Raw genomic sequence first — 27,868 nt, forward strand, 5'->3', positions numbered from 1 at the left:
TTAAGGACCCGCTCCCCGACGTCACTTCCGGCAACAATAGGAAACGTCAAAAACTTCTACTGTCCGCCACTCCGGGCTTCTGCAGGCTGAGGCGCTTTGGATTCCCAGGGGTCTGGGGCTGTTTCTGGTGCCGTCGCAGCCATTGTGTTCTCCGGCGTGAATACGTGCGCTCTGGACCTAGCCTCTCCATGGCTTGGGCACCAGTTCCCGGCTGAGCCATTTCCTTTTCGGCTGACAGCCCCCGCCGAGAGGCTGAGTCGTCGCGGCGGCGGTGGAGATCGCAGGTCGTTCAGGTACTAGCGTCGGCTCAGATACTTCCAACGCTTTGCTTCTTCGGCCTTTTCACTCTCACTTTTCTTCACGGAAATAATGAACCGGGTGGTGGTGGTGGGGGGGGCGTGGGGGTTGCTTGCCACTTGGCAGCACTGGCCCAGTAAGCAACAGTTTAGGACCAATGGCACTGTAAGACCTTTGAGTGACAGCGGCGGTGGCTTATTACAATGCTGTATCGGTAATCGAGAGGCGGGCGTGGGTCTCTTCCTACTGTTTCTAGGCCATTGATAGAGAGGTCGCTTTGGGACTCGAGGTAGCTAAGCGGTGTGGTCCTTAAAAAAAAAAATTGGCAAACGGTGAAGGTTACTTTCTTCGGGTTCATGAGTTGCTTTTATGGCAGTTTATAGTGCTATAGTGCTATTCGGTGCCCAGGCACGCTTTCGGTTTTTAACGACATCTTATTAATACGAATCCAAATACATACAGCCTAGAATCGTTGCTGATCGCTAGTTGCTACAGCCGCCAAACTGGCTAGAAAATTGGCTAAATTCTTTCCTTTGTTTCTTCCTTTTTTTCTTTTTCTGTGACTAGGCTCCACTTCCCACACGATGTGTACCTAATACACATTGCTCAGACAAAAGACATCCCAACTTGCAACTCTTGTTTGATGTATTTGAGCTGTGCTTTGCGTTCGGTATTTACCAATTAACAATTGTGGCTACCTGGTTCACAAGTGAGACCTTTATTTTTAAGGAGCCCTATGCGCTCTTCAAGGCATCCCCTTCAGCACTGTACAGTCTGTTGGTCATTCCAGTGTCTACTCTCCCCTTTCGTTTGTATTTTGAGACTGGGTCTCCTACGTACTCTGGGCTGGCCTAGAACTCCTTGTGTAGGTCTGCATGTCCCTAGCCATCAATCCTTTCCATGGCTTCCCAAGGCCTGGAGCATGCATTAGCCACAACCCACCAAGCCATCTTCTGTCTCATTTAATGTTTGGAGTTCGGTACTACACTGTTAAGAGTGGATCTTTCTGTTACCATTGTGAACAGTTTGTTGTTGATGTTGATGTTGGCGTTGTTGGTAGTGGTGTTGGTGTTGGTGTTGGTGGGGTGTTTGTTTGTTTCTTTGTTTTTACAAAGTAGAGCAAGTCTCATAATGAAGAATAAATAAATTTATTGATGTCAGGTTAATTTAGAAACTTCCATGTTTATACAGTTTGTCTAAATTAACAATTATCTGAGTTACTCCATGGCTTATGTATATTTAATATATCGTAAAACATCTAACTTGGCTTATGTTGGTTTCTTTGAGTCAGGCACTAAAGCAACATTCAGCAGAGTAGGTCAGCTTGGTTCTTGAGGTAACAGTCAAGCTGTGCTTAGGGCTTGGGATATTATCAATAGGCACCACTGAGATGAAGTAAGGATCTTCTTCCAAGTGCATGCTCGTGGTCGCTGGCTGGCCTAGATTCTGCCCAGTGGGTTTCTTCTTAAAACTACCTTACAGGAAAGAGCATACAAACTGAAGGAAGGGACCTGTGTCTTATAATCTAACCTTAGAAGTGATACCATACCTCTGCTGCCGTCTCGTATTTGTTAGGAGTCTTAAATCCAACCCACCTTAGAGTGGCAGAGGATAACACAGGCCCCGAGGCCCAGGAAGCAAAATCACTGGAAGCTGTTTTAGAGGCACCTGCCACAGACATTTTGGCTGATAACACTTAACTGTTAAACTGGACCAAAATATGACCAAAGGAAAATAAGTCCAACAAGGAAAAAGCATCTGATTGTGAAGTCCTATGTAAACCTACCTTTACTAGCATCAGCTCCTCCTGAAAAATAATTTTTAAATCTATTTTACATTAATTATCCTAAAGGATGTTGTTTAATATTGCCTGAAGTATAGAGTATCTGAAGGGAATTTTTATGCTTTTCAGGGTCTATGCATCACAACTAGAGACTGTGTATTTCTTGCCTATTGCCATTTTACATAGGTGAAATTGGGTCAAAAAATGCATCAAAGATAGCTTTGGAAAAGGAAAGCAGGAAAAGGCTAGGGATGGGTATAAATAAAATGCAAGGCAGTGGCAAATTTGTGTTAAATGCATATGATGAGATGGGTGGGAGAAATGTATTTTGGAAACGTATTGCTTTTTTGTTTTTGTTTTTTAAGCATTAGATGGCATTTGTTAGTAGTGGGTAGCAGAATAGACTATACCCCGTGTTGCTACCTATACCAGCCCAAGGAGTGCTTTTTAGAGACCTCTACTCAGTGAAGCCAAAATATTTTCCTATTCTGCAAAACACCAACAACAAAGCCACCCGAGCATGAGACTGTATGAATCAAAGTTTATTAAGAATAAAATTAATATAGATTTAGTAGGAACCTTGAAAGGAAAGGGACTTGAGAAAAAGGGCACACATCCAAAGTATGCTCATCTGCTTTTCAAGAGAGACGTGTATTCAAGTGTTTTAACAATAGTAATACATAAAATTTTGATGGCCTTTAAAGTTACATTATTTGAAGAATTTTTAAAAATAAATAAGCTGTTTTTGGTATACTTTTTCTTGGTAATAAATTCCTTTAATAAATATGATATGTTGGCTATGGTGTGTTATATAGGTTTGAGTGATCAGATAAAAACAGGTTTCAAAAAGTCCCAGCAACCCTTCCTCTCCATAGCTCACAGGAAAGTCAAGACATGCGCTAATTGTAATCATGATTCCTAATCTTGTCAGAGTCTCTTTGAACCTGAGCAAGTACAGATTGGCAGCTCTCTTCCCTCCCTGGGTCGCCTTAATTGTCCTGCATCAGCAGGCACCACCCTCTATCCATGCACTTCATTGCGCGTCACCAGGACAGCTTTTGCCAATTAACCATAAATTTTTACTCGGAGCAAAAGGTTCTGGCTTCAGGGCTTCAGGGTGTGCTATGGCTATGGCCCAATGTAAAACTGCCTATGCTTCTTCCCAGATTGAATCCTTATTTGTTTGTAAAATATTATCCAAGTTTATTGACATAAACAAACCTACCTCCCCCCCCCTCTCTCTCTCTCTCCTTCCCTCTCTCCCTCTCCCCCCTCTCTCCCTCCCTCCTCCTCTTCTACCCTCTTCCCTTTCCCTTCTCTCCTCTCTTCTCTTTCCTCTCTGTCACTTCCTCTGCTTCTTTCCCTCTGTCCCCCTGGGGCGCCTCTTACCCCCCTTTCTTCCTCTCCTCTCCTCCCTTCTACAATAAATCTCATTATAACAAGCAAACAAATATATGCATTCAAGTTGACCAACAAATTAAAGGAGCTTAATTCTAGAATTAGCCATTGTCGTGTTCAAGAATAGAGAACATAGGGGCATTTAAACAATTGAATGCAGGAACCAGATTGAAGAAGTAAAGCAAACTCAGCCTTTATCTGCGCATACTGCTTAGCTATTTGTAGATGCAGTGAGGGTGGAGAAACAATGGGTGGGAAGCATACAAGACCATCTCCACCATCTTTTCATGTTACACATTTTAAGGTAATTTTCCTCTTTCCTTTGTTTTTATGCAATTGTGGAATTGTTTTTCTAGTTTTTAGTTGTGATGAAACAATGTACACAAAATAAAATGTATCATCTTAACCAGTTTAAAATATATAGATCAATGAAATTCAGTATATTCATTTCCACCATTTCCACTGACTCTATAATTCCTTGCATTTAATAAAGCTAAAAGTCTATGTCCATCAACAACCCCATCCCTATGCCTTTCAGAAGTTCCTGGCAGTCCCATTCTCTGCTCTGTGATTTTGCCTACTCTAAGTATTTCATGCATGCAGTATCATGTACATTGATATTCTGTAGTGTTGAAATCTTAACAATATTACATCTTCTAATTCATGAGGATGGATGTATTTCTATTTATATGCCATCCACTTCTACCAGAAGTGTTTGTATCTTTTGTTGTAGAACTCTTTCACCTAGCTGGTTAAATTAATGTTGTTCTTGTAAGTGAAATTATTTTCTTAAGTTCCTTTTCAGATTGTTTGTAAGTATATAGAACTCCAACTATTTTTTTTCTGTAGACCTTGCATCCTGACTCTTTGTTGAATTCATTTGTTAATTCTAAGGTGTTTTGCTTTGCTTTGGACACAAAAACAGAGCTCTCACTTGAAAGAGAATAAAAGATAGTTTATTCTGGAGCCAAAGTGACTCCATAGACTGAGAACATGGTTTCTACTTCTTCCAAATACCTTGTTCCAACGTGTAACAGTTTTTGTTTTTGGTTTTGGTTGACATTCTTATAGCTAGAGAACAAAAGAAAGTCTAGATCATGGCACTTTTCAAATACAGGGTGGAAGCGGGAGGAAGGTGGGTGATGATGTAATCAGGGAAATCCTGCCACAGTTTCAGATGGTGTCTGATACATGCTTAGCTTTTGGGTTAGTGAAAGTGATTGCTCTATTAAGTTAATACATCCCGAAAGGTTTCCTGTGACAGTCACAAGGATGTTAGGCCGACACAAGTGAACGATGGACGGCAGCAGGGGGTTAAAAATAGTCCACGATGAGTTGATTCTGGATCTGCTACGTTCCAGCTCTCCACAATCACAAAGTTCTGATCAGCCAGTATTATAAAAGAATCTTTAACATGGGCGTGTCTTTTCACAGTTTTACTTTCGATTTTGCAGATTCTTCAGTGTTTTCTGCATGTAAGGTTATACCTGCAAACAAAGATAGTTCTACTTTTCCTTTCCTAGTTGGATGTCTTACATTTCTTTACTAATTGCAAGGATTTCTGGAAACAAAGAAATGTATAGCTGGAAGAGATTTGGGGTGTCAGCTCTGAGGAAACTGAGAGTTGAAATTTTAAGAGATTTGCCCAGTTCTCACAACTTGCTAAGGAATGAGCCTCCATCAGATCATCTAATTTCCGCTCTCATCCCAAAGTTCAGCTTACCCTAATACTTTAGGTGATGTGCGCTGAGGAGGTAGGCTGAAATGTGCCATTGTGGGAACTGACACAGCTACACTGAGTAAAAAGTACTGCTTTAAAAAGAGAATCAATGTAATTAAAATTGGTATCTGTGGACAATGTATGTACAAGTTAAAGCTCAACACCATGTTTAGCTTATTGAAGAAATTAAACAAGCCTAAATGTCTCAGGTTTGTGGATATAATTGCATAGCATGTCTTCATTTTCTTACATTTGTTTAAATGCTATTTTTCCTGGCACTTAGAAATTAAAGAGGTGGAGGGTGGGTGAACCTTAGAAAACAAGGCAATATTGTAAATCTTTTTGAATTAAAACAACCCACGAGTGGTATGCCTTTTAGCAAGAAAAACTGCTCTTGCAGGGCCAGATCTCTAAATTTAATGAGTGGGGCTTTTATGTGTTTAATGTGCCTTGTGACCTCTCAGTGCTTAACTGTTTCCCTTTTCTCTTTGGAAAGCCCACCTTGTGGACTACCTTCTTTCATTTCTCTGGAATTGTGGACTCTAAATTTTAGGAGTGTGATTGGTTATCAGGTGTTTTTTTTTTTTTTAAATTCATCGGTCTACTCTAAACAACTTTGGTGGTCTATTTGTCTATTCCTGTGGATATCCAGATGTAAATTATAGGCTGCCAACCTGATTCCGAGTGCCTCACTGAAAGTATTTTCTCACAGACTCTCTCACATTCTTACTCCATTAATACCACTTCACACCACCTGAAGATTTAAAACCTAAAATAGCAAAACATTAAGTTGTTATGGTCTCTTTGAGGAAAGCTTTTTTTTTTTAAGATAGTGTGAGTTTTCTTTTTAAAAAAAATTTAATCGAATACATATTTTAAACATACCTGTCTGTAAATATGTTAGATAGAACATTTATTTACAAATTCCACTTCTACTATTTAGATGTAAAACATAGTGGAAAAAAAAAAACTAGAATCCTCCAGTGAGTATTTAAATGAAACTACTCATGTTTTGTTAGTCATCACATAGGTATGACAACACAACTCAGAAAGAACTTTATGGAATCAGATTGTCTGAGAGTTTGAGAGACTCTTCTATTCCCCCACCCCCACCCCCATTGGCCACTGTATAGATTTTAACTCGAAGTGAACCATTTTTCATTGCTAGTTGTGCTGGCTAGTTTTATGTCAACTTGACACAAACTAGAGTCCCCTGAAAGGAGGGAGCCTCAACTGAGAAAATGCCGCCCTACGATCCAGCTGTAGGGCATTTTCTTAATTAGTGATTGATGTGGGAGGGCCCAGCCCATCGTGGGTGGTGTGGTCACTGAGCTGCTGGTCCTAGGTTTGAGCAGAAAACAGTCTGAGCCATGCATGATAAGCAAGCCAGTAAGCAGCACCCTTCGTTGGCTTCTACATCAGTTGCTGCCTCCCTGGTTCCTGCCCTGCTTGACTTTCTGTCCTGACTTCCTTCAATGATGGACAGTAAGAGCCAAACAAACCTTTCCTTCCCTAGTTGCCTTTGGTCATGGAGTTTCATGAAGCAATAGTAATCCTCACTAAGACATTAGGATTTCTGCCACAACTTATGCCACCTTAATAAAAGTATTAGAGGGGTTACCATCCCTCCTTCTAGCCATGTTTTGTTGTTCAGTTATATAGGAATTTTTTTTCCCCTGGTTTTGCTGTTGTGGTTTTGGGTTTAAGTTTTCTGAGACAAGGTATCTCTGTGTAGCACTGGTACTCCTGGAACTCACTCTGTAGACCAAGCTGACCTGAAACTCAGAGATCCACCTGCCTCTGCCTCCCAAGTGCTGAGATTAAAGGCCTTTGCTACCACCTCTCAGTTTATATAGGAATTTTTTTATTAAAACAGTTTAATGTTTAACAGGCAGGCTTTATATTATGTATATAATATCTACTAATAGTTTGTATTTTGCTCTTCATATAGTCTGTTATTTTGAAAAGAACAGAAATCTCAAAATCTCTCTCTCTCTCTCTCTCTCTCTCTCTCTCTCTCTCTCTCTCTCTCACACACACACACACACACACACACACACACACACCCATATACTATCACTCACTCTTCATAATATATTCTATATATATTGGAGAGTGAGAGAGTGATAGGCAGTCAAAATACTAGCTTTTAAAGAAATGCAACTATTTACTGAAAGTAAATTGTATAGAAAACTAATATTATAAATTAATAAAATCACTGTTGGTAATTTCTCAGTAATGTTTTCTGTCTCTGAAAATTCCTTTATAAAAGAGATGTTTTTAAATGAAAACTTTGCTTTTTATTTTCTGAGATTTACTTTTAAGTTTATGGGCATCTTGCCTGAATGTATGTCTATGCACTGTGTGCATTCAGTGTTCACAGAGACCAGAAGAGGGCACCAGTTCCCCCAGAGAATGGAGTTTCACACAGTTTCAGTCCTCAAGTGGAAGCAAGAATCCGTCCTGAGTTCTCTGGAAGGACAGTCATGCTCTGCATTGCTGAGTCATTTTCCGGCCCTGTGCTGCTGGCTTTCAATGAAAAAACAAAAACAAAAACAAAAACAAAAAACAAAAATCCAAAGTTATGTCAGACCTCTGTGGTTGGTTTTCAGGCTTTTGCGTAAACTCTTTGAAAAGTAGAGCCAGTGGTTACGCAATGCTTTTCCAATTAAAAGATGCTTCTTTATTTGTTTGTCTTGGTTGAGATCATAGCAGGTTTGTAGTTTCTCCCACTTTATGGCCCAAAGGCCCACATGATAGCAAACTATGAGATAATTGGAGCTATAAACTCCTCTTTGCAGTATTAGTGCCAAAAACCTCCACTTGTTTCTCTAAAGCAGGCATTTTATCATCTCCAATTTCCAATTTCAACACAGTAAAACCCGAGACGGTAGTACTTACTGTGTAGACATTTTAAAACTAGCTTCCATTAAATATTTGATCACTATGCAAAACTTATATTTATATTAATATTTTAGTAGAAACAAGAAGATATAAAAATTAAGTGATTTAAATTAAAATTATGCTGATTTTAAGATATTATCGAGTAAAACCATTTCCTCATGTATTAGAAGTATTTGAAACAGTTCTGGTTATATTAGTTTATGTACAGCAATACCAATTGCACCACTTTGCCTTTAAGTTTTCATTGTTTTTTTGCTTATTGTTCCACAGTTGATTGAATTCAGGACCTCAGGCATGATAAGCAGGTACACCCTACTTGTGAGCTATATCACCAGTCCTACATTGTCTTGTTTTAATCTCTAAGTAAGAGGCACACAAATAGTAGTTTTCATTTATATATATATATATGTGTGTGTGTGTGTGTGTGTGTGTGTAATTATTAATGTATTCTGTATAAACTATCAAAACATCATTGTAGGATTTGTATATTTAGTGATTTATTACCCTTGGCTGTGTCTTATTTCAGTATGCATATAATAAGTTAGCTTATGTCAGAGACAGTTCATTAGGTTTTAAAAAATTAGCCAAATTGCTGAAATCTAAAATAATTACTATTCCTAAATCACACCAGCCTTCTTGCACACTTGATCACTCTTTTTAGAGATTTCATTAAAGTTTTTCCCTAAGTCTCTCTCTTTGTCTCTGCTACCTGTGGTGCTGGGGATTGAACCCCAGGGCTTTGCACACACTAGACAAGCATTCTGCAAATGAGCTACATACCCAGTTGTCAGTTTTTGAATCAATGCTTCTCATTTATTAACCCAGACAGCAAACATTTAATGAGTGCTTTATATATGGTTGATGCTGCACTTATCTATGTGGCCCTTGGGTAGAGTCAGCTCATCTTAGTACATAGAGGCCATCTCTATTTTTTACATGTTGGAAATGTGACTTGCTTTTCTGCATTCCCATGTATTTTTAGCAAGCAGTTACCACAGAACTATAATATTCAATACATATATATTATTTTATGTGTTGAGGTTTCTATTTCCTTTAATAAGATTTATGATAAAAATGAATTCAAATAAATAAAAAATTACATGGTCCATGTACTCCAAACTTACTATTTTAGTAAACTTATCTAAATAAATATATCATAATATTGAAATATGATTTATGAGTGGTAGTGTACACCTATAATTCCATCGCCATGGGAGGCTGTGGCAGGATGGTCCAAAGTCTGAGGCCAGCCTAGACTGAAGAGCAAAAAAAGCCTGAAAATACTGATGTACTGGGTATGGTCACTCATACCTGTCATCCTGGATGATGACAAGTTTGTAGTCAGCTTAGACTGTGTAGTGAAATATTGATTAAAACAATTACTATTCTCAACAATTGATATGTCAATAATACATTATAATTCATGTCATTTTGTAATGCTACATAGAAATTTTCTGTTAAATGACAAATATATCTACATGGTACTTCCAAAAGAGCCTTTTGACTATCAAAGCCCATCAATTTTTGGAGTTCTTTCTACAAACCATACCGGTAATAACGGAAGATTGCCTGTAACTCCAGTGCCAGAGTCTAGTCCCACTTTGGCCTCCTGTGAGCACACAAATATATGGCATGCATGTGCACACACACACACACACACACACACACACACACACACACTCACACACACACACACACACACACAGTGGGAGGAGTCAAAAAGATCTTTGTTGCACTGACTTATTACAAAATAATTTCCCCTATTTGCCACTTTGTTTTTAGGTATGCCAGCCTAGACAGTTAGCGTCTTCTTATATTTTCTTGTTATGTTTTCCTAGCAAAAGTTAATGGAATTACTCTAAATCTCATAGACTCTAAATTAATACAATTAAGGAGCAGGATTATGATTACTTAGATAATTAAATCTAAAATAACCTTATATACTTTGGGATGGAAGAACAAAATAGAAATTATCTTTTTAAAAGGATCAAAAGAATAACTTTCTATGTAGGATTAGTCACCAAATCTGCTGTCAGTCCTATGGGATAGAAATTATTAACTATTATTTTACTAATGAGGAAAATAAGAATCAAAGATTATAAATTAATCAAAGTTTTTGTTGAAGGTTCATCAAATGTTTTTTCACTTCAAATTCTGTGTGGTTTCCACAGGAGAGCCTAAAAGAGCTACAGCTGGCAGCAGCAGATTAGGTATTGAGCAGGTCAGAGATGAGACCTGGTGATAAATCAGTGTCCCTCATCTTTAACAGCTATGCATGTGGTGTTTACTGCTTTGGGAGAAAAGCGCATATACACCCAAGTATGAGTCCTACATCTCTTTGCCAGCTGTATGACCATAGTGTTATTTAACACTTCTACTGGGCATTGAAGATAACTGTGAGAATTTAAGGTGTAAAAGTTTTGAGTGATTGTCACATAGTTGTCAATAAATACCTTATAGCACTGCAAGTATTATTGGTTATGTTTATGTTTAATATTATGTAAATGTTTCAGGTATAATAATAATAAAATGAAGGAAACAAGACCAGGAAGTCTAAGAATTAAATCTCTACATCCAAAAAAGATTTAATGGATTTTTTTCCCTATTTTACTTTAAAGTTTTTCTCTGATCTTAAAAACCACCACCACCACCATCACAACAACAATTATTTTTGTGGTCAAAGAGAGCAGTTAAAGAGCACTTTTTGCTCTCAAAAGGACAAGAATTCCCATGGCTGGGAAGGAGATCTGATGTTCTCTTCTGGCCTTTTGGGCACCTGAGCATATTGTGTGCACACACATATTAATTAATTATTCTCAAAATGTCAAAATTAGTTTTAATATAATGTTTTGAAATTTCCCTTAACAAGGTCCCTCTGCCACTTCTCTACCAAATTCCATTCAAAATTCATTGATAATTGTACCTTGAATTATTTTTTCTCTGAAAGTTATATGATGACTGCTAGCTCCATTATTCTTTGTCTCCATTAGCAATTATAATGCTGAAAAGCAACATTCTCTTCTCTTTTATATTTTCATTTGTCATTTGTGTAGATTTGTAGGATTTTTCATGTTAATAGACTATAATCCGTTGTTGCCTTCTTACTTTATATCCATCTGCCCAAAGTTTGTCCATTAGGCACACCATTACATTAATTCCCAAGTTCCCTGTTCAAACTATCGTAACTGCTTTTGGTTTAATTTACCTTTATCTAACTCAGCCCATGTTTAAGAAATGTTGGTTAAGAATTTCTTGCTAGGCTAGGCATGTTGGAACATGCTTTTAATCTTAGCACTTGGGAGGCTGAGGCAAATGCAGAGAGATCTCTGAGTGTGAGGTCAACCTGGTCTACTGAGTGAGTTCCAGGACAGCCAAGGCTACAGAGAGAAATTTTGTTGTGTGTGTGTGTGTGTGTGTGTGTGTGTGTGTGTGTGTGTGTGTGTGTAGAGGGGGTCATTGCATGAGAGGCAGGAATAGATTTTACTGCTAGCTTTTAAGGGAATACCAAGTGGACTGGAAAGGTGAAACTTGAGAGAAAGATGAATGTTTTCATCACAACTGCATGTGCTGAGGCCAACTCCCCAGAACATGCAACATGTAGAGTAGATTTTTAATTCTGTTAAAATTAGAGTTATAATTGTTAACCTTTGGGCTGTGGAAGTGGCTCAGCTGTATATGCATGATTGCCTGAACTTGGATCCTTAGCACCCATGTGAAAAGCCTGGGCAGGAAAATGTGTCTCTGTAACCAGAGTTGGATGAGGGGTGGTCCCTGAAGCTACTTGATCGGCCAGCTTTGCCAGCTTCCGTGAGCTTATGCTTATGTGTCAGTTACAAAGTTTAAGATGGATTTGAAAACAAAGAAAAATTTTGAAAAATATTTACTTTTAATCTATAAGCTTATTAGCTAAAGTTCCCTTTAAAAATAAACAATACATGAAATGGCATAGCCAGTAAAGGCAGTTGCTATAAAGATTGATAACCCATGTTGGATCTCCAGGGCCCACCTGGTAGAAAAAGAGTGATAACTCCTAAAGCTGACCTCTCATCTCCAGACATGTATAGTGACCAAGACATGCCCACACACATACTGACATACTCATGCAAAAGCACATAGAAAATGAAAAAATACAGAGTATCCAATACATTTTTGCAATAGAGAAAGAGTCACACTCCTTTAGAGGCATGGCCACGGGTGGATTGCTCAGGCCCAGAGGGTGTACCATACCCATGTGCGTATGGACGGCATTGACTGGGCTCAAGAGGTGTGTTGTTGTTATTTGTTTGTTTTTTAAGTATCAAGGAGGAGATGAAGTTGTGTGTGGGGTGACAGGAACTAGGGAAGAGCTGAAGTGACTATAATGAAATATATTGTACACATGTATGAAAAAATTATAGAATTTTTAAAATAGAAAGAAATTAGTTTAGAATATTGCAGAGAGGGAAGCAGAAGTTTGTATCTTCTAAAGAAGCCACCAAAAGGTGGAGGACTCAAAAACAGGAAACAATATAGAGTGAGATGTGCCTTGAAAATGAGGGCATTAACATCTCTGGGTCACTGTTTACTAGCATAAGGATTAAAAAGATTCTTCTTTGGGGCCTGGAGATAAGATTCAGCAGGTAAGAGCATGGACTGATCTTGCAGAGGACCCGAGTTAAGGTCCTGGCAGCTACACTGGGCAGCCCACAGCCATCTGTAACTCCATGTTGGTGGGATCTGAGATTCTGGCTTCTGTGGGCACCTGAACAACATGCACATAATCCCACACAGAGATACAACACAGAAACAGAATTTTTAAAAACTGTATCTTTTTATGCCTAGTGGCTACAAACAAACCTCCCTAAAAACCCACCAGCCCTACTAGGGTCCATACATTTTTGAGTCAGCATTTTATTTCTTCAGTGGTCTCATATTTAGCCGTTGAAATATTACTAAAATACATACACAAATTCTAAAACCAAATGAGAAATAACTTCTATTTCCATGGGAACTAGACTATACTCTTACAGGAACATTTTCAAGATAGAATTATCTGTTTTTCTTAGTCCAGGTAAATAACCAGCAGTAATCTCATTACAATACTTCATATTTGCCGGGCAGTGGTGGCGCACGCCTTCAGTCCCAGCACTCAGGAGGCAGAGGCAGGTGGATCACTGTGAGTTCACGGCCAGCCTGGTCTACAAAGTGAGTCCAGGACAGCCAAGGCTACACAGAGAGACCCTGTCTCGAAAAACCAAACCAAACCAAACCAAACAAAACAAAACAAAAAAACAATACTTCATATTTATACCAAAACTCAGGTTTTTAAGTATTTTTTTAAAATGTGTTCTTCAATTTGAAATTCCTGGCATATTAGGCGTTCTCGCTGTCCATCTGAATTGCTTTGACCAGCTGACTTTCACATGTGACACTTCTACACAGTTATAGCATTGTGTTTCTGTGTTGAAAATGTTTATGCTGAGTAATGTTCCATTGTGTGGAATGTGCCATAGTTTATGCATTTCCCTGCTGAAGCACACTTTAGTTTCTCTTAAGTTTGAGCAATTACAAATAAAACTGTTACAAACATTCCTGTACGAACATTTTATGTTGACATATGTTTTCAACTCAGGTAGTAAATTACACGAAGTGTGAGTGCTGGATTATATGATACAAAGTATCTTTAATTTTGTCTGAAACTGTCTTCCAAATGTGCCCTCTTCCTCACTTCTTCACAAGCATTAGTATTATCGGCTTGTGTGTGTCTATAGGAATGGTGAGTGCTCATGGAGGCCGGAGCCAGCAGGTCCTGTGGAGCTGGACTATAGGCAGTTGTTCAGTGCCTGACATGGGTGCGGGAAGCCACACTCAGCTCCTTTGCAAGAGCTGTAAGTGATCTTTACAGCTGCACCCTGGCCAGCCTCTTTTCAAGTGGCCTGTTTGTTTTCTTTTTGTTTTGGATACCAGTTCTTTATTACAAATGTGTTTTACAAATATTGTACCTGATTGGGGTTCGTCTTAATATTTTGATTTTTTCTGAGTGTTTTGCTGAATGTATGTCTCTGCACCATGTGTGTTTAGTGTGCATGTGTGCGCGCGCACGCACACACCCACACCCACACACCCCTATAAGAGATCAATGTAAGGAACAAGAATTAAACTTACCTTGAACCATTGAAGCTCATATAGTAGCTTTGTCTCAATAATAACAAAAAAATTAGTTCATATACACGTGACTCCAATTGTTAAGAAAGGCGTGGTGGCACATGTCTATAATCCCAGCGCTTGGGAGGCAGAGGCAGTCGTATCTCTGAATTTGAGGTCCCCATTGTTTACAGAGTGAATTCCAGGACAGCCAGGACTACACAGAGAAACCCTGTCTCAAAACAAAAACAAAGACAAAAAATTAGTGCTCTGGACATGTTTGAAGTTTTTCAGGATGCTGAACTTATTTCTAGGACTTTTCCATTTTGGTAACCAGTGGTTTGTTTTGTGTGCCTAGCAAAGCTTGTGATTCATTTAAGGTTCAGATCATAGCAAGAAAAGTATTTCACTATTTTATTGACTTCATGGAGAAGTCAGTATTCTTTTTCTAAAATTTTTGAGACAGTACTAATCAATTTGGATTAATGAAACAAGAATATTTTGTTTGAAAAGGAATTCATGAAAGTAATTATTAATATTAAATATTCTTTCTGATTTAATTTTTATTCAGTCAGGAAAAACTGCATGTTTTGGGAGCAGTATCAAATAAGTTTAGGCCAGTCACTTTCTGAATCTTTTTGTATGGGAGTCCAGGATGTTTAACAGCTGCTCTTACAGGTGACATATAAGTGGGGGAGACAGAACACACCTTCTTATATCTTTCCCAGGTGCCTTGGACAAATGCACAGCGCTATTTGGAGTAGAGTTGAAAAATTACTCTAAATTACAGTTTTATTTTTAAGCAGTAATGAAACCAAATAGCCGGTTATTGCTGAGAAATTTATCCTGGAGTTCTAGGTGTCTAATTTATAAAATTTTGAATTAGACTTTAGGGTCTATGTTACATTTTATTACAGTCCACAGCCTAAGCGTAGACTGGCAGGAATTAAACGGAAAGCCTGCATCACAGCTGTTATGCATCTGGGAGTTTGGTTAAAAGGGACTAACTTCGCTGAGCCTGCGTTATGATAAAAAGCAGGGTCTGGAGGCCATTTAACTGAAGCCCAGTGCTCTGATCAGAGCTGGATTTAATCCTGGCCCATGAGTTCACATAATTATAAATTGTGTCTTCAGGACATCAGCAACTTAATGCCCACCACATGAAAAAATGGTTATGTTGCCTGTGGATCTTAAAAGTCGTTAGGAAGCAAGCTGAGATGGAGGCGATGAGCAGGCCAGGTACTCAGCCTTTCTCCTGAGTGCTGCACCTCAAGCTTCCCAGCTCTTCTGTTTATAATATCCTACAACTTGCACTGGGCTTTAATGAGGAATGTTAATTCCAATAAACAAATATGTTGTGTCACATTGTTATACCACTGGGAAAGATGGTTTGCATTGCCTTGTCACCCTTATTACCTACCTTCTGGACTTCTCTCAGGCTTGCAGATGGGTCAAGGACTCTGGAGAGTGGCCAGAAACCACCATCTCCAACAGGAAGCCTACAGTGAGCCAGGCTACCTCAGCAGAGAGCAGAGCAGGAGGGTGGCTTCAAGCAACATATCTCACACCGGCCACCGGAAACAAGCCCAAGGAGGCATCGATATATATCATCTTCTGAAGGCAAGGAAGTCTAAAGAACAGGAAGGGTTCATCAACTTAGAAATGTTGCCTCCCGAGCTAAGCTTCACCATCTTGTCCTACCTGAATGCAACTGACCTCTGCTTAGCTTCCTGTGTTTGGCAAGACCTTGCTAATGACGAACTTCTTTGGCAAGGGTAAGTTAAACCCACCAGTATTTAACTCGGATCCCTATCTTGTTTAATTTTCTTTTTGTAGCATGCATGCATTGTGAAATTATTTCTTTTAATATAGCATACACATTTTACTGTGTTTTAGTAAATCCTAGGGAAATAAGTAATAGTTATCTTCTCAATCAGTTTTGATATTACCAAAAAGACAGTGGAGAAGACAACAGGATGATGGCTTCACAGAAAGAAGGGAGTTAAAATCATGACGCGTCTGGTCATTACACATCAGAAATGACAGCCATTTGAGCAGCATATCCATTCTGAGTTAGACTTTATAATTTATAAACTAGTGCCTTTGTATAGACTTGGAAAGCACGGTCCTACTGCACAGAAAATGCTGTATTATGAGACAGTTCTTACTCAACTCTGGTTTCTCTTCAGATTGTATAAATCAAGGTTGAATAGAAATTTTAGCAGCTGCATGTCTTTGCAATAGTGAAGAATCATGGATTTGACACAGTATTTATCTTAAGCTTAACATCACAGCATTTGATGTGTGTAGTTGTAGAATTATGCTCTGTTTAATTTGTTGTTAACGTGTGCTTTCTGAAAAAGCAAGACAAGTCTCCTCGCCCAGCGTTTAGTGACACTTCACAGTTGGGATGGGTTGCTTAACAGACCCCAGCTAGTTCCTTAGCACAGCAGGCTCTGAGTAAGACTTGTATCTAAATGTGACCACAGTGCATATTATCTGCGTGTCTTTCGGGAACTTTCTTCTCTCAGTTTGGTGGTGTGGTGCACCAACATGGAAGAACTGTTTACAATATTAAGCAAGCCAATACATTTAAGACTAAAAAATAGTGACTGTCACTTAGTAATCTCTAAGTGATTGTTATCTATCATTGGTCTTATATTTTATTGCTTGTGTTTAACTTCAGATAGTATTCACACATATCATTAATCCTTGTGACTGAAATGCTTAGATGCTACCAAAATGTCCAATTGTATGGCATCTATCATATCCTAATTAACTAGAAGTGCAAATTTTAAAATAAAAGTTTATAGCCATATGTTTACTGCTCTAAAGGTGGTGGCACCTGAAAGAATGGAGCCTAAAAATGAGGCAGACTAAAGTCTAATGCAATAGCCAGTTTTATTTATAGCATCAATTTATACTCAGAGGGTTAAGAATAATCACATGCTTAAGGTGTGCAATGACAAGGACAAGCCTTATGTGGCAAAAACATGTTTTTCCATAGAGGCATTAAATAAAGAATAACAGTAGGCAGTTATAATGAATAATCTGAAATAAACTCACTCCTATCCAAAACCCCTAGATGGAGCACAAAAGCACATTCCAAGACCAATTCCGTGTTTTTGAGGAAAATGAGGTCACAAGACTCTTGTTTCCTTGAAGCTGTTTTTGTTTCATTTTGTTTTTGTGTTTTTGTTTTTTTACAAGCACTCAGAATTTCCTTCACAGAACTCCATTCTTGGCTCATGTTCCAACAGCCATAAACTTTAATTCTGTGTCACCTAATGTCAGAATTGTATCATGTGAATGTATGTTTCATCTTAAGAAATATAGTAACTTTGGCCTTATTTTCTCTTACCTTCCCAGGTTGTGTAAATCCACATGGGGTCACTGTTCTATATACAATAAGAACCCACCCTTAGGATTTTCTTTTAGAAAATTGTATATGCAGCTAGATGAGGGAAGCCTCACCTTTAATGCCAACCCAGAGGAGGTAAGTGGGGAACATGGTCACCTGCCTCAGGTGAACTCTGATGATCTTGCTGCAACTATCTAATACTGTAACTTGCAGGAGAAATTAAAAATAACTGAACATGCCTTTCCAGTCTCTGAAAAACAAAGCTCTGCTTACTGTTATATGGCACAATCACTTTTATTTGCCTTTCCTGGTCTATGTGCTAACATTCTTTGGCAGAATTCTTAAGATGTATGCAGTGATCTCCTCGTCTAATATATATGACCAGTGACTATAAAATTTGTTAATAAGAGCACACATGTAATATGTTCATCAAAATGTATTTGTAGCATTATCTTCCCATGTACTCTATTTAGTAGCGATATGCTTTTCTTAGAGATAATCACAGACCGCATCCTTCTAGAATCCTTTATCAAGATGTTGAATGTGATGAACTTAGCTGCCAAGATAGCTCTGTAGGTAAAGGAGTTTGCCATGCCAGTCTGGCAGCCTGAGTTCAATCTCCAGAACCTATATAAAGATAAAAAGAGAAAAGAAACTCTACAAAGTTGCCCTCTACTTAGACAGTTGTGGCACAAATGCATACATGTACAATAATATAATAATTTTTACTAAAAACATAATTTTGTTATCTTAAGCCTCTTCTTGATTCTGTTGTTTAATTCTTTCATAATATGTAAGAATAATCAAAATGTGAAGAAAAAAATTTCCCTTCTGTTCTTATTTTAATGTGTCTTGGAAAAACTAAGAGTTTTAGAAATGATTACACATCTACTGCACTTCAGCCTTCAAATCCAAATGGAAGTGATATGACCTTGACTGTTACTACTTCTCAGTGCATTGTCTTCTGTGGAAACACTAGCTAGACTTACTTTAATTTAATAGTTATTTTAAAATGCATTTTGTTTGTTACAAAGTTACTAAGAATTATTTAAGTTGGGGGCTGGAGTGATGGCTCAGAGGATAAGAGCACTGGCTGCTCTTTCAGAGGTCCTGAGTTTAATTCCCAGAAACCACATGATGACCCACAACCATCTACAATGAGATCTGATGCCCTCCCTCTTCCTTCATGCACACATACATACAAATAGAGCACACACATACACACACACATATAATACATAAATAGATATCTTAAAGATGGGGGTAAGAATTAAACCACGTCGCCAAATAGTTCAAAAATTACCCTAATTATGTTATATGTTGGAAAATAAATTAAAATATATTTTAATTTAAAGCATAAATCTAAATATTGCTCTTATAACTATGAATTAAATAACCCACTGACAGTACATTTTTAAATAAATTGATTTTCATTTACTATGAATAATTTCCTTGTTAAATTTGTCTTGTACACTTATAACACTAAATATTGTTAAACATATACTTTATTATTTAATCTTATTATTGTAAATATAACAAATGATATCTTATAAAACCTGCTATAATATTCACACTCAGGTACACATTCTCATCCTTTTTTCTTACTAATGTTTTAAAGAAGTAGGTGAGATTCTAGTGCTTTTTGTTGTTGCTGTTGTTGCTTTGGGCTCAGTGTCTTCTATAGCCCAGGCTTGTCTTGAGTTTACTATGTAGCTCAGGCAGGCCTTGAACTTCTGATCCTCCTGCTTCAGTTTCCTGAATGCTGGGACTATAAATAATGTGCCACCTTCTCCCCAAAACATGATATTCTTAATGAAAATTGAATAATGTATTAAAAGCTAGCATTCAAGCATTTGGAGCCATTATAATATAAAATATATAGTGAACAATAAGGAGGTATACATTACAGTTTACCTTTATTGTAATTTCTAGTGTATTTTTACTATAAGATATTAGTTGCTTTTCACAGTACCTTCTATGTAAACAGATAGCATAAGCCTGTCACCTTTCAGGTCTTGCACTGTTGCCAATATGCTTTGTAGAGAAATCTCACTATAGTTATTCAGGGTCTGGATCGGTTTCAGAGCTTTTCTTATTTTCATTACCATTAGACTTTACTGGTTGCTGATTAGTAGAGCTCACATGGTGAGCTGTTTGGTGCTTTGCTTTGGTCTGTGTAGCAATTGAGTGAGGGTTGCTGGGGAAGTGAGGCCAACTAGTGTAGCATTTTGCTCCAGAGTATGTAAGAATCAGGTGAGGCAGCTTTTGTAAGCCCCCATCTTATTAGGCCCAGTCTGTGCAGTGTCACTGGCTTCCATCATAAATTGTTGTCTTTAATTCAAATCTCTTGCAAATGTTCCATTGTAAGCAAAGTATCACTTGGTAAGTGCCAAGTTATACAAACTCAGAAAAGTGAGATATTGTTGCTATTACTGATTATGGTAAGTAGTTGTTTCTTGCTAAACATCTTGCAATTTTAAAACAAATTATAAAGTCATACTTTCTATGAAAATAAAGAAAAATATTGTGACCTCATATACTAGAGTATGGGCTAGATAGTTTTAAATTGGAAAGAAATTAGACACAAAAGTATGTTTCTATGTTTGCTGCTGTGTACGTTATACCATAGAGTTCTTGTTAGTAACTCTTAGAATGTTCTGAGGGAAGACAGAAAAAAGGTAGTATTCAAGTCCTTTATAAATGTAATAAAACTTAAACTTTTTTAATTCAAACATCTTCTTAAGCAAGGGAATTGAAATTATCAAAATAAGATTTTTAGATCATCAGTTTACTTTTCCATCCTACCTTCCATTGTTATTGAGAGTTGACTGTATTTCTTTTCTTCACGCACAGGCCTATTTAGAACAGTGTAGAGTATTCCTAAATAAATTACTCTGACAGGGCCAAACAGTGCTACCCAGAGGCAGAGAGCTAAGCTACTCCAAATGTCTGTGATTTCAGACTCAGATTCTATGCTGTTGTGAAAAGCAGCACTTTAGTAGGTATTACCTAAGGCAAAATAAAATTTTACCTTTGCTGGAATACATTTATAGTACCAATAGGCCACCCCCAAAAGACATTTAAATACTGAAATCTATTTGATGTGTTCAGAAAAATGGGAAGAACACTTTAACGACTAGTAATTAGCCTGATCATGGGAATGGAGTAATAGAATCGGAGTACTTTTTGGAGCTTTATTTTTCCCCCACTCACTGGAGCACTGTCATCAGACATATTTTTCTGGGTTCATCTAAATGAGCAGTAAATTGTTGATGATATGTTCAAATATAAATGGTCTTTATTGCAGCTTCATGAGATAAGTTACATATATCTGTTGAGTATTATTTAAAACGTGTACTTTTCCATCATTTTTAGTTTTGTACTTAAGATTTTTCATAACAAACATCATTAAAGTATAAAAATAAGAATACTTACAGCCACAGGGAACAAGATTCTCCAAAGGACACCGTTCATGTCACGGATATGGGTAACCAAACTCCATAGCAACTGCTGGCAGTGGCTCATGGGGTGGGGGAGAACATCCACACAATTTTGGTACGATTTTCTAGCACGCTGTTGTTATCTGCATGACACTGTGATTTCAGCTGTATGTCATGTCTTGCTCCTGTGCATGGGCTTGTGTACTTTGTGGAGATGACCACATTCTCGTAAAGGAATGTGCTGAGTACTCTCTGTTTACATTAAGTTGTACTTTCCCTGCATGTACCAGTTCAGTGTGTCAAGTCTATTCTGCTAGGAGGGTTGTGATAAACTCTGTTTATCATTCAGTATTTATTAGGGTTCATCTTGTTTTAGGCCATTTTCTGGACATAGTTATCTTTAAACTTAGAGTCTTAAAAACTGATAGAGCTTAGCCTTGTTTTCATCTCTGTAGGTATGTTTTAAGTAGTCTTTATAATGTCATACAGTCAGATTTTTAAAAGTATGCTTTAGCTATATAAGAATATTTCTCCTATACTGATACAGAAATACCTTTTTACATACACTTTATTGCATTTTACTAAATGGATCTTGGATAAAATCTATTGTGAAAATATTTTGTTTGACCTACTTTAGTTGGAAATGAATTAAGTCTATGTATAATTTATTGTTGAAACAACATATTTTTTGCTGTCAAACCAGTAAATGTGTGAGTTCTTCCATTATAGAAATAATTTTAAGAGGGGGCTCACTTTACTGTTAGAGATTTGACTGAGATTTTTATGTATAGCCTAAAAATGGATATTATCTACTTTCTAGCATAAGACCAGTGGTGTAAATAACAAACATTTCCTACTGAGTATAGCTAACCCCAGTTAGTTTCCTCAGAACACACAGATGAACTATGAACAGTTACATAAAGAAAGCATTTTCAACTCTAGTAAAGTTGAGTAGGATAGATTTCTGGTTAGTCGACTTATTTACGAAACACCTTTGTAAAGCCTATAATTCGTGAGGCACATACAACAAATAAATGTAGTTGAAGCATTATCCAAGCTTATTTGATACAATAGTGTTTGGTTTTGTTAAAAGAACACACTTAGAAATACACTTATAACTTTAAGAATGGTTGAGAAGTCATACAATTAATTTAATAAATAGCTATCTAGTATGATTTCTCTAATAAAACTCTGTTGGTTTATAATTACTTGTTTTTAAATTTAACCTGCAGTCTCTATAATGGAATCTGCATATCTTCAATTGTTTATTTTCTTCATTGTCTGATAATAGTTCCTATTTTTCAAAAAAGTTTTATTGCATTTTAACAGAGATAACTTTCGTGTTTTATATTTTGGTCATTTTCTAATTTGCTAGGGAAAGTGTTACTTTACAAAAACCCCTAAAGCAATATTCAATATTGCTTAGATTGATACAAATGTCCCCGAAAAGTAATTTAGTATAATCAACTATTTGTAATTAAGTCATTGACATCTCATTTTCCGTATGAGCTGTATGAAATCTAAGCTTCTCTTGTATTTCCAGATTAATCATAGATCCACAGAGCTGGGAAATTTTACTTACCTTTCAATAGAAAATAGTCTCAGATTAACTATATGTTGTAGATGGACGAGAATAAGCCCTGTTACCAGGAAGATGAATGTGCTTTGAACAATTTACAGCCCAGAGATAAAGAAACTTAAATTCTAAGTCTTGGCTAGGATATAAACTGAGGCTTATCTTGGAATGACTGAGTTGTTGGTGCTTGTCAGGATAGTGCCTGGTTTTATGGACTGGCACCTACAGTTTATGATCAGAATGCTTTGGCTTTAAGGAACAGAGAGCCTAAGCCGACAGTGATTTAAATTGTATATGTTTCTCTGCTTTAAAGCATTTTGAGGGGTGCTGTCTTAGAGTAATGGAGTGATCTCATTGACTGGGAAGGCTGCCTTATCTCTTAATACCACATTTCATTCCCTTTTTCCTTCCTTCCTTACTCTCTTCCTTTTTCCTTTTCTTTCTCTCTTGAAAATAGATTCTTCTCTCATACAGTTGTATCCCGACCACAGTTTCCCCTCCATCCCTCTCCCCACTCCCACCTCCCCTCTTCCTCAGATTCACTGCCCCTCCATTTCCTCTTCAGAAAAGAGAAGGCCTCCAACGAACAGCAGCCAAATAGGACAAAACAAGATGCAATAAGACAAGGCGAAAAGCTCTCATAGCGAGGCTGGACAAGACAACCCAACAGGAGGAAAAAGAGTCAGAGTCACACTGCTCCCACTGTTAGGAGTCCCACAAAAACATCAGGCTAAAATCTAACACAGGAGACTTGGTGCAGACCCATGCCGTCTAGGTGCTTTCTTCTTCTGTCTCTGGGAGCCCTGCTTATTTGATTCAGTGGGCCGTGTTCTTCTGGTGTCCTCCATCCCCTTTTGGAAGCTCTACAGTCTTTCCTCGTACCGAGCTCCTCCAGCTCTGGGGGGAAAGAGCCGATGAAAACCCTAGACTCTCTCCCTGCATATTGTCTGGCTGTGGGTCTCTACACCTGCTCCCATAGCACTGTGTCATTAGGAATTCATTCAGTTGTGTTTGGGTCTACCCCAGGTCTCTGGCATATCCCATCTCTTGTTCCTGGCCTTCCAGGCAGTGTAGGGCATGGGCTCCCTCTCAAGCCATTTGCTTCCTCTTGAGACATGGACCTCAAGTTAGACCAGACATAAGTTGGCCACTCCCACAAGTGATGCACCACCATTGCCCCAGCATATCCTGAATGATTTGACATGTTTTAACCAACTAGCAGACAAGTACTAGTTGAGCTATATTTGGGTTGGGGATTTATCTAATTGTAAACTAGCTCCATTTACTCCAATTAAATTCTCACAAGCAAATATGAAGCTAAATCAGCTTGCTAATTAACAATGTTTTAAAATAATTTGCTTTCAGGATTACCTATCAGACTCCTATGGGTTTAGGTAATAGTGATGATAACAATACATGAGGATTCTTTGAGCCACCAACAATAGGAGCTTGATACCAGGTGAACGAATACATTTAATTTTAAAACTTACTACCCTTACGGATGATATCTTAGACTTAATTCTTTCTTCCTAAGATGCTATTCTCAGTGTGTTGCTAAGAGTCCGCACAAATGCAAGGTGGCTGAAGGTGGTCTTGTGATTATATATACATGCATGTCAGAATCAGCAAGCACATTCATTAGAATTGGATCACATGGAGGCCAAAAAAGCCAAAGAGGACAGAACCAATATGATCATCTTAGAATAATTTATTCAACTCTAAAGGCCATGAATGCAGCCTGTCATTCAGCTGTCACCTCTCCATCAAGGCCAATGGTATTTTTTTAAACCTTTTTTTTTTATTGTCACAGTAGGAGCTATAATCCATCTCAGTTCTACCTTTACCTTGTCTTTACTGTGCAGCAGTACCCCTCTGTTTGCTCAGTGGTAGGAGGGTTTAAAATGACAAGGCGGTGGCCTATGTATTCAGTGTTCTGCTTCCAGTGCCAGTAATCCTTCTTTAGGTATAGACCTCTGACCCAGCAGACAATGGGACTAAAAGAAGGACAATCAAACCTTTGCCAAAGGTCACTCATTAAAGTGGTGTTAGGGGTGCTTACCCAAAGGCTGAGTCCCTCATTTTCTGCCTCTAGCATCTTGGCAGAGTCTCTAAACGGACCATGCAGTCCTTTCTCTGTTGACCCAGAAGTGTCTGTGTAATTTAGTCCTGTTGGCTACACAAAAGCAGAAGTATACTGAAGGATTTGTAAAATGTATTTCTAAACCTAAGTATAAGGAATGTGGGAAGCAGTCTGCCTTCTTTGTGTTGAAAATATTGTATGTCTGTCTGTATGTATATCGAGTCTGGTTGATAGATGATTTTATGCTTAAGAGGCCAACTTTGTCCCGTCTGTTAGTGTCTGTCATGGCTTCCCTTCCTGTCCTATCTCCTAGAGTTAGTGCAATACATGGTTTACAAGCAGGATGTGGAGTCAAATTAAAGCTTTTTCAGAGGAACAGATTTCCCATAATTGGCTCATCTTGCCTGAACGCCTGATGCACCTTCCACTTGATTTCTTTATTTTCTATGTTAAATACTGATTTTCTGTCTTATTGTGAAATCATCATGAATAAAAAATAGACAGTGTGTTGGTAGGCAGTATATATGAGCAAGACTTTTTCTTTATTTGTATTATGCTTTTGTTGCCAATTTAGGTAAAGAAACTTAGAAATCTAATCATTTAAATTAAATATTTTAAGTACATTCAAAGAAAATGCATTTTCCATCATTTCTTTTAGCATACTTTCTCTGATTAGGTTCCCTCTTACTTGATATGCTGTAGTTTCAGATGCTCATATCACTTTCTGTGTATCCTCAAACTCTGGTGAAACTTTTTGTCTTTAATGTATTCCCTGGCATGTGTACACAGTAACATGGTGTTTTGATGGGTGTTTTGAATGTGTAGGATAGTTGCCTCACTTACCTATCTTTAGTTTACCAATTGATGCTACCAACATGGCTGCTGTATCAGAGATATAAACGACATTTCCCTCAGCTTTTGGATGTCTTCAGCTGTAAGGTTTTCCCCAGCTTAATCATGGCTTTAAAATGATGGGAATAACATAAGTACAACATTAAGGTTATTTTTTAACAAATTCACCAAACAAATAAATAGGGTGTTTATCCATTAGATTATTTACTGTTTTCTTCTTTCATCATAAAACTCTAAAGGATGCCTTCTTTAGAATCAAGATTCTAAGGCTGAACCATTCTAGGCCCCAGTTACTCATACACAGCGATCTGATGCTGATGGTGATTTGGAACAGTGCTCTAGCCTCTAAGAAATAAATCTGAGGCATTTCTACATGTTCTGAAAGAGAGTCTTACTAAGCATCTTGACCTCATATGAGTTATGTCACTGTGATTTGTGGTAAATAACCTCTTGTGTTTCTTCCTCCGTAGAATAGGTAGGTAGAACACTAGATATATGTTCTCCAGGCACAGCTGTGGTAAGCTAGATTTTGAAGAGCCAGACTCTAGGCCTTGAAGTTCTTCTCAAACCTTCAGATTCTAGTAAATAGCTCTTTCCAGCCTGAGTAGAAGTCCTCTGTAATGTGGGTGTCTGTCACACCAAGATCCTCAAATTCTGGTGAGACTTTTTGCCTATAGTGCATTACCTGACCTGTACATAGTACCATGCTGTTCTGATAGATGATTTCCTCTACTTCTCTACTCTTAAGACTTTTGTAAATTGCTGATTATTTTTAAAAATGCTTCCAAGCTCCTAAATACATTTCAAATGTTCATATGTCTAAGGCTATTCAATTGTCTAGGGATTATGACAAAAGTATAACTTTGTTTTCAAAGTGCAGAATTTGTTTTTGGTTTTGTTTTTTTTTTATTTTTGTTTTTGTTTTTTGTTTTGGTTTGGTTTGGGTTTTTTGGTTTGTTTTGGTTTGGTTTTTGGTTTTTGAAGGCAGGGTTTCTCTGGGTAGCCTTGGCTGTCCTAGACTCACTTTGTAGACCAGGCTAGCCTCGAACTCACAGGGATCCACCTGCTTCTGCCTCCCGAGTGCTGGGATTAAAGGTGTGAGCTACCACTGTCCAGCTTCAAAGCACAGTATTTGTATGTGACTTTTATAAAGCAGGAATTCTAAATCAGCTATTAGTATGTAAACGTCACTTTCTCATTAATTTAGATTATCATTAAGCACATCTTAGCTAATAAAGCTTCCTCTTCGTGCTTTCTTTTCCCAGCCCAGAGCTTGGTGAAGAGAGAACGGACTCTACTAGAGTTTTACCTCAGCTAACAGCAGCCGTTTCAGGAGCAATCACAGTAATAAGGGTACCTTTCATTGTTGGTAGTAATTCGTAATTTGAGAAGGACATCACTATCACATCAGTCAGTCATCCTCATGATGCACCCTAGTCACAGGTGTGGCTCTGATAGGGCTGTTAGTAACTCACAGGTGTGGCTCATTTTCTGTTTCAAGCTATTTAAATTAACTAACAGGGCTTTCAGTTATTTAAAGCTTACATAACAAGAGTCAGTTTATTTGTCTAATGTTGCTCTCTCTTGTTTGAAAAGCGAGTAGAAAAATCTACCCTATATCTACTCTCCATTTCCCTAGGTTTCTGTGAAGGAGGCTTTTCATTTCTATTTGGATTTTTATTTACTTATCAATCTTTTATATGAGACTTCCTATTGACACATTCTAGCCACAAGAAATTTCAGGTACATATGGTCAATACTCAGCCATTTCCTGGCATCATGTGTTTTTTATATACCAAAAAGCCCATGGAAACCAACGTCCTGCCACTTTAAATAGTATCCATAAATAAAGTGATTTCTTCCTGAATCCCACCCTCAAGCCAGAATAATCTGATTTTTCACACCCTCTGAAAGAAATGTGATGCTAGGATGATAAGATTGGCTTCAGTAACCATAGTAGAGAGAATTAGTCATACACCATTGACACTGTCCACAGCTGTCACTTCTCTATGGTGTGGACAATGTGTGTGCTCTGCTCATAGGAAGAAGAGATGGCATCTGCAGTACTTGGTGAACCCCTTGCTCTTAGTTCTATGCAGTATAGAACATTCCTATAAATTACTTCATTGTGGGTATATAAGTAAGAGGAAAGCTTTAGAACTGTAGAACTTTCTGCTCTTTAGAAAAAGCAAAGCCTTTCTTCAAAAGATTCCTGTTCCTAGTCACTCTTTGTGAAGAAAAGAGTTTTGGTAATACAGACAGAGATAAGTTTGTTGAAACAAAAGGTCAATATTGCAGAATCACTCCCTATTGGGAAATATGCTAAAGCAGTAC

The 27,868-nt window shown here is 37.8% G+C and overlaps 1 protein-coding gene across 2 annotated transcripts in view; it reads left to right on the plus strand.

Annotated features, from left to right (window-relative positions):
• Nucleotides 1-36: 36 nt before the first annotated feature.
• The window catches only part of FBXO8 (F-box protein 8), a 38,017-nt gene continuing 10,185 nt past the window's right edge, over nt 37-27,868 (plus strand). Inside the window, exons 1-3 of one of the 2 annotated variants that reach the window (XM_084758367.1) lie at nt 37-293; nt 15,664-16,000; nt 17,595-17,721. In XM_084758367.1, coding sequence (XP_084614493.1) covers nt 15,672-16,000; nt 17,595-17,721 — 456 coding nt within the window. In that variant the 5' untranslated portion in view covers nt 37-293; nt 15,664-15,671. The remainder of the gene's footprint in view (nt 294-15,663; nt 16,001-17,594; nt 17,722-27,868) is intronic. The other variant, XM_084758368.1, reaches the window with a different exon arrangement.

Source organism: Acomys minous (assembly GCF_964271855.1).
Source record: "Acomys minous genome assembly, chromosome: 15".
Taxonomy (NCBI): Eukaryota; Metazoa; Chordata; class Mammalia; order Rodentia; family Muridae; genus Acomys; species Acomys minous.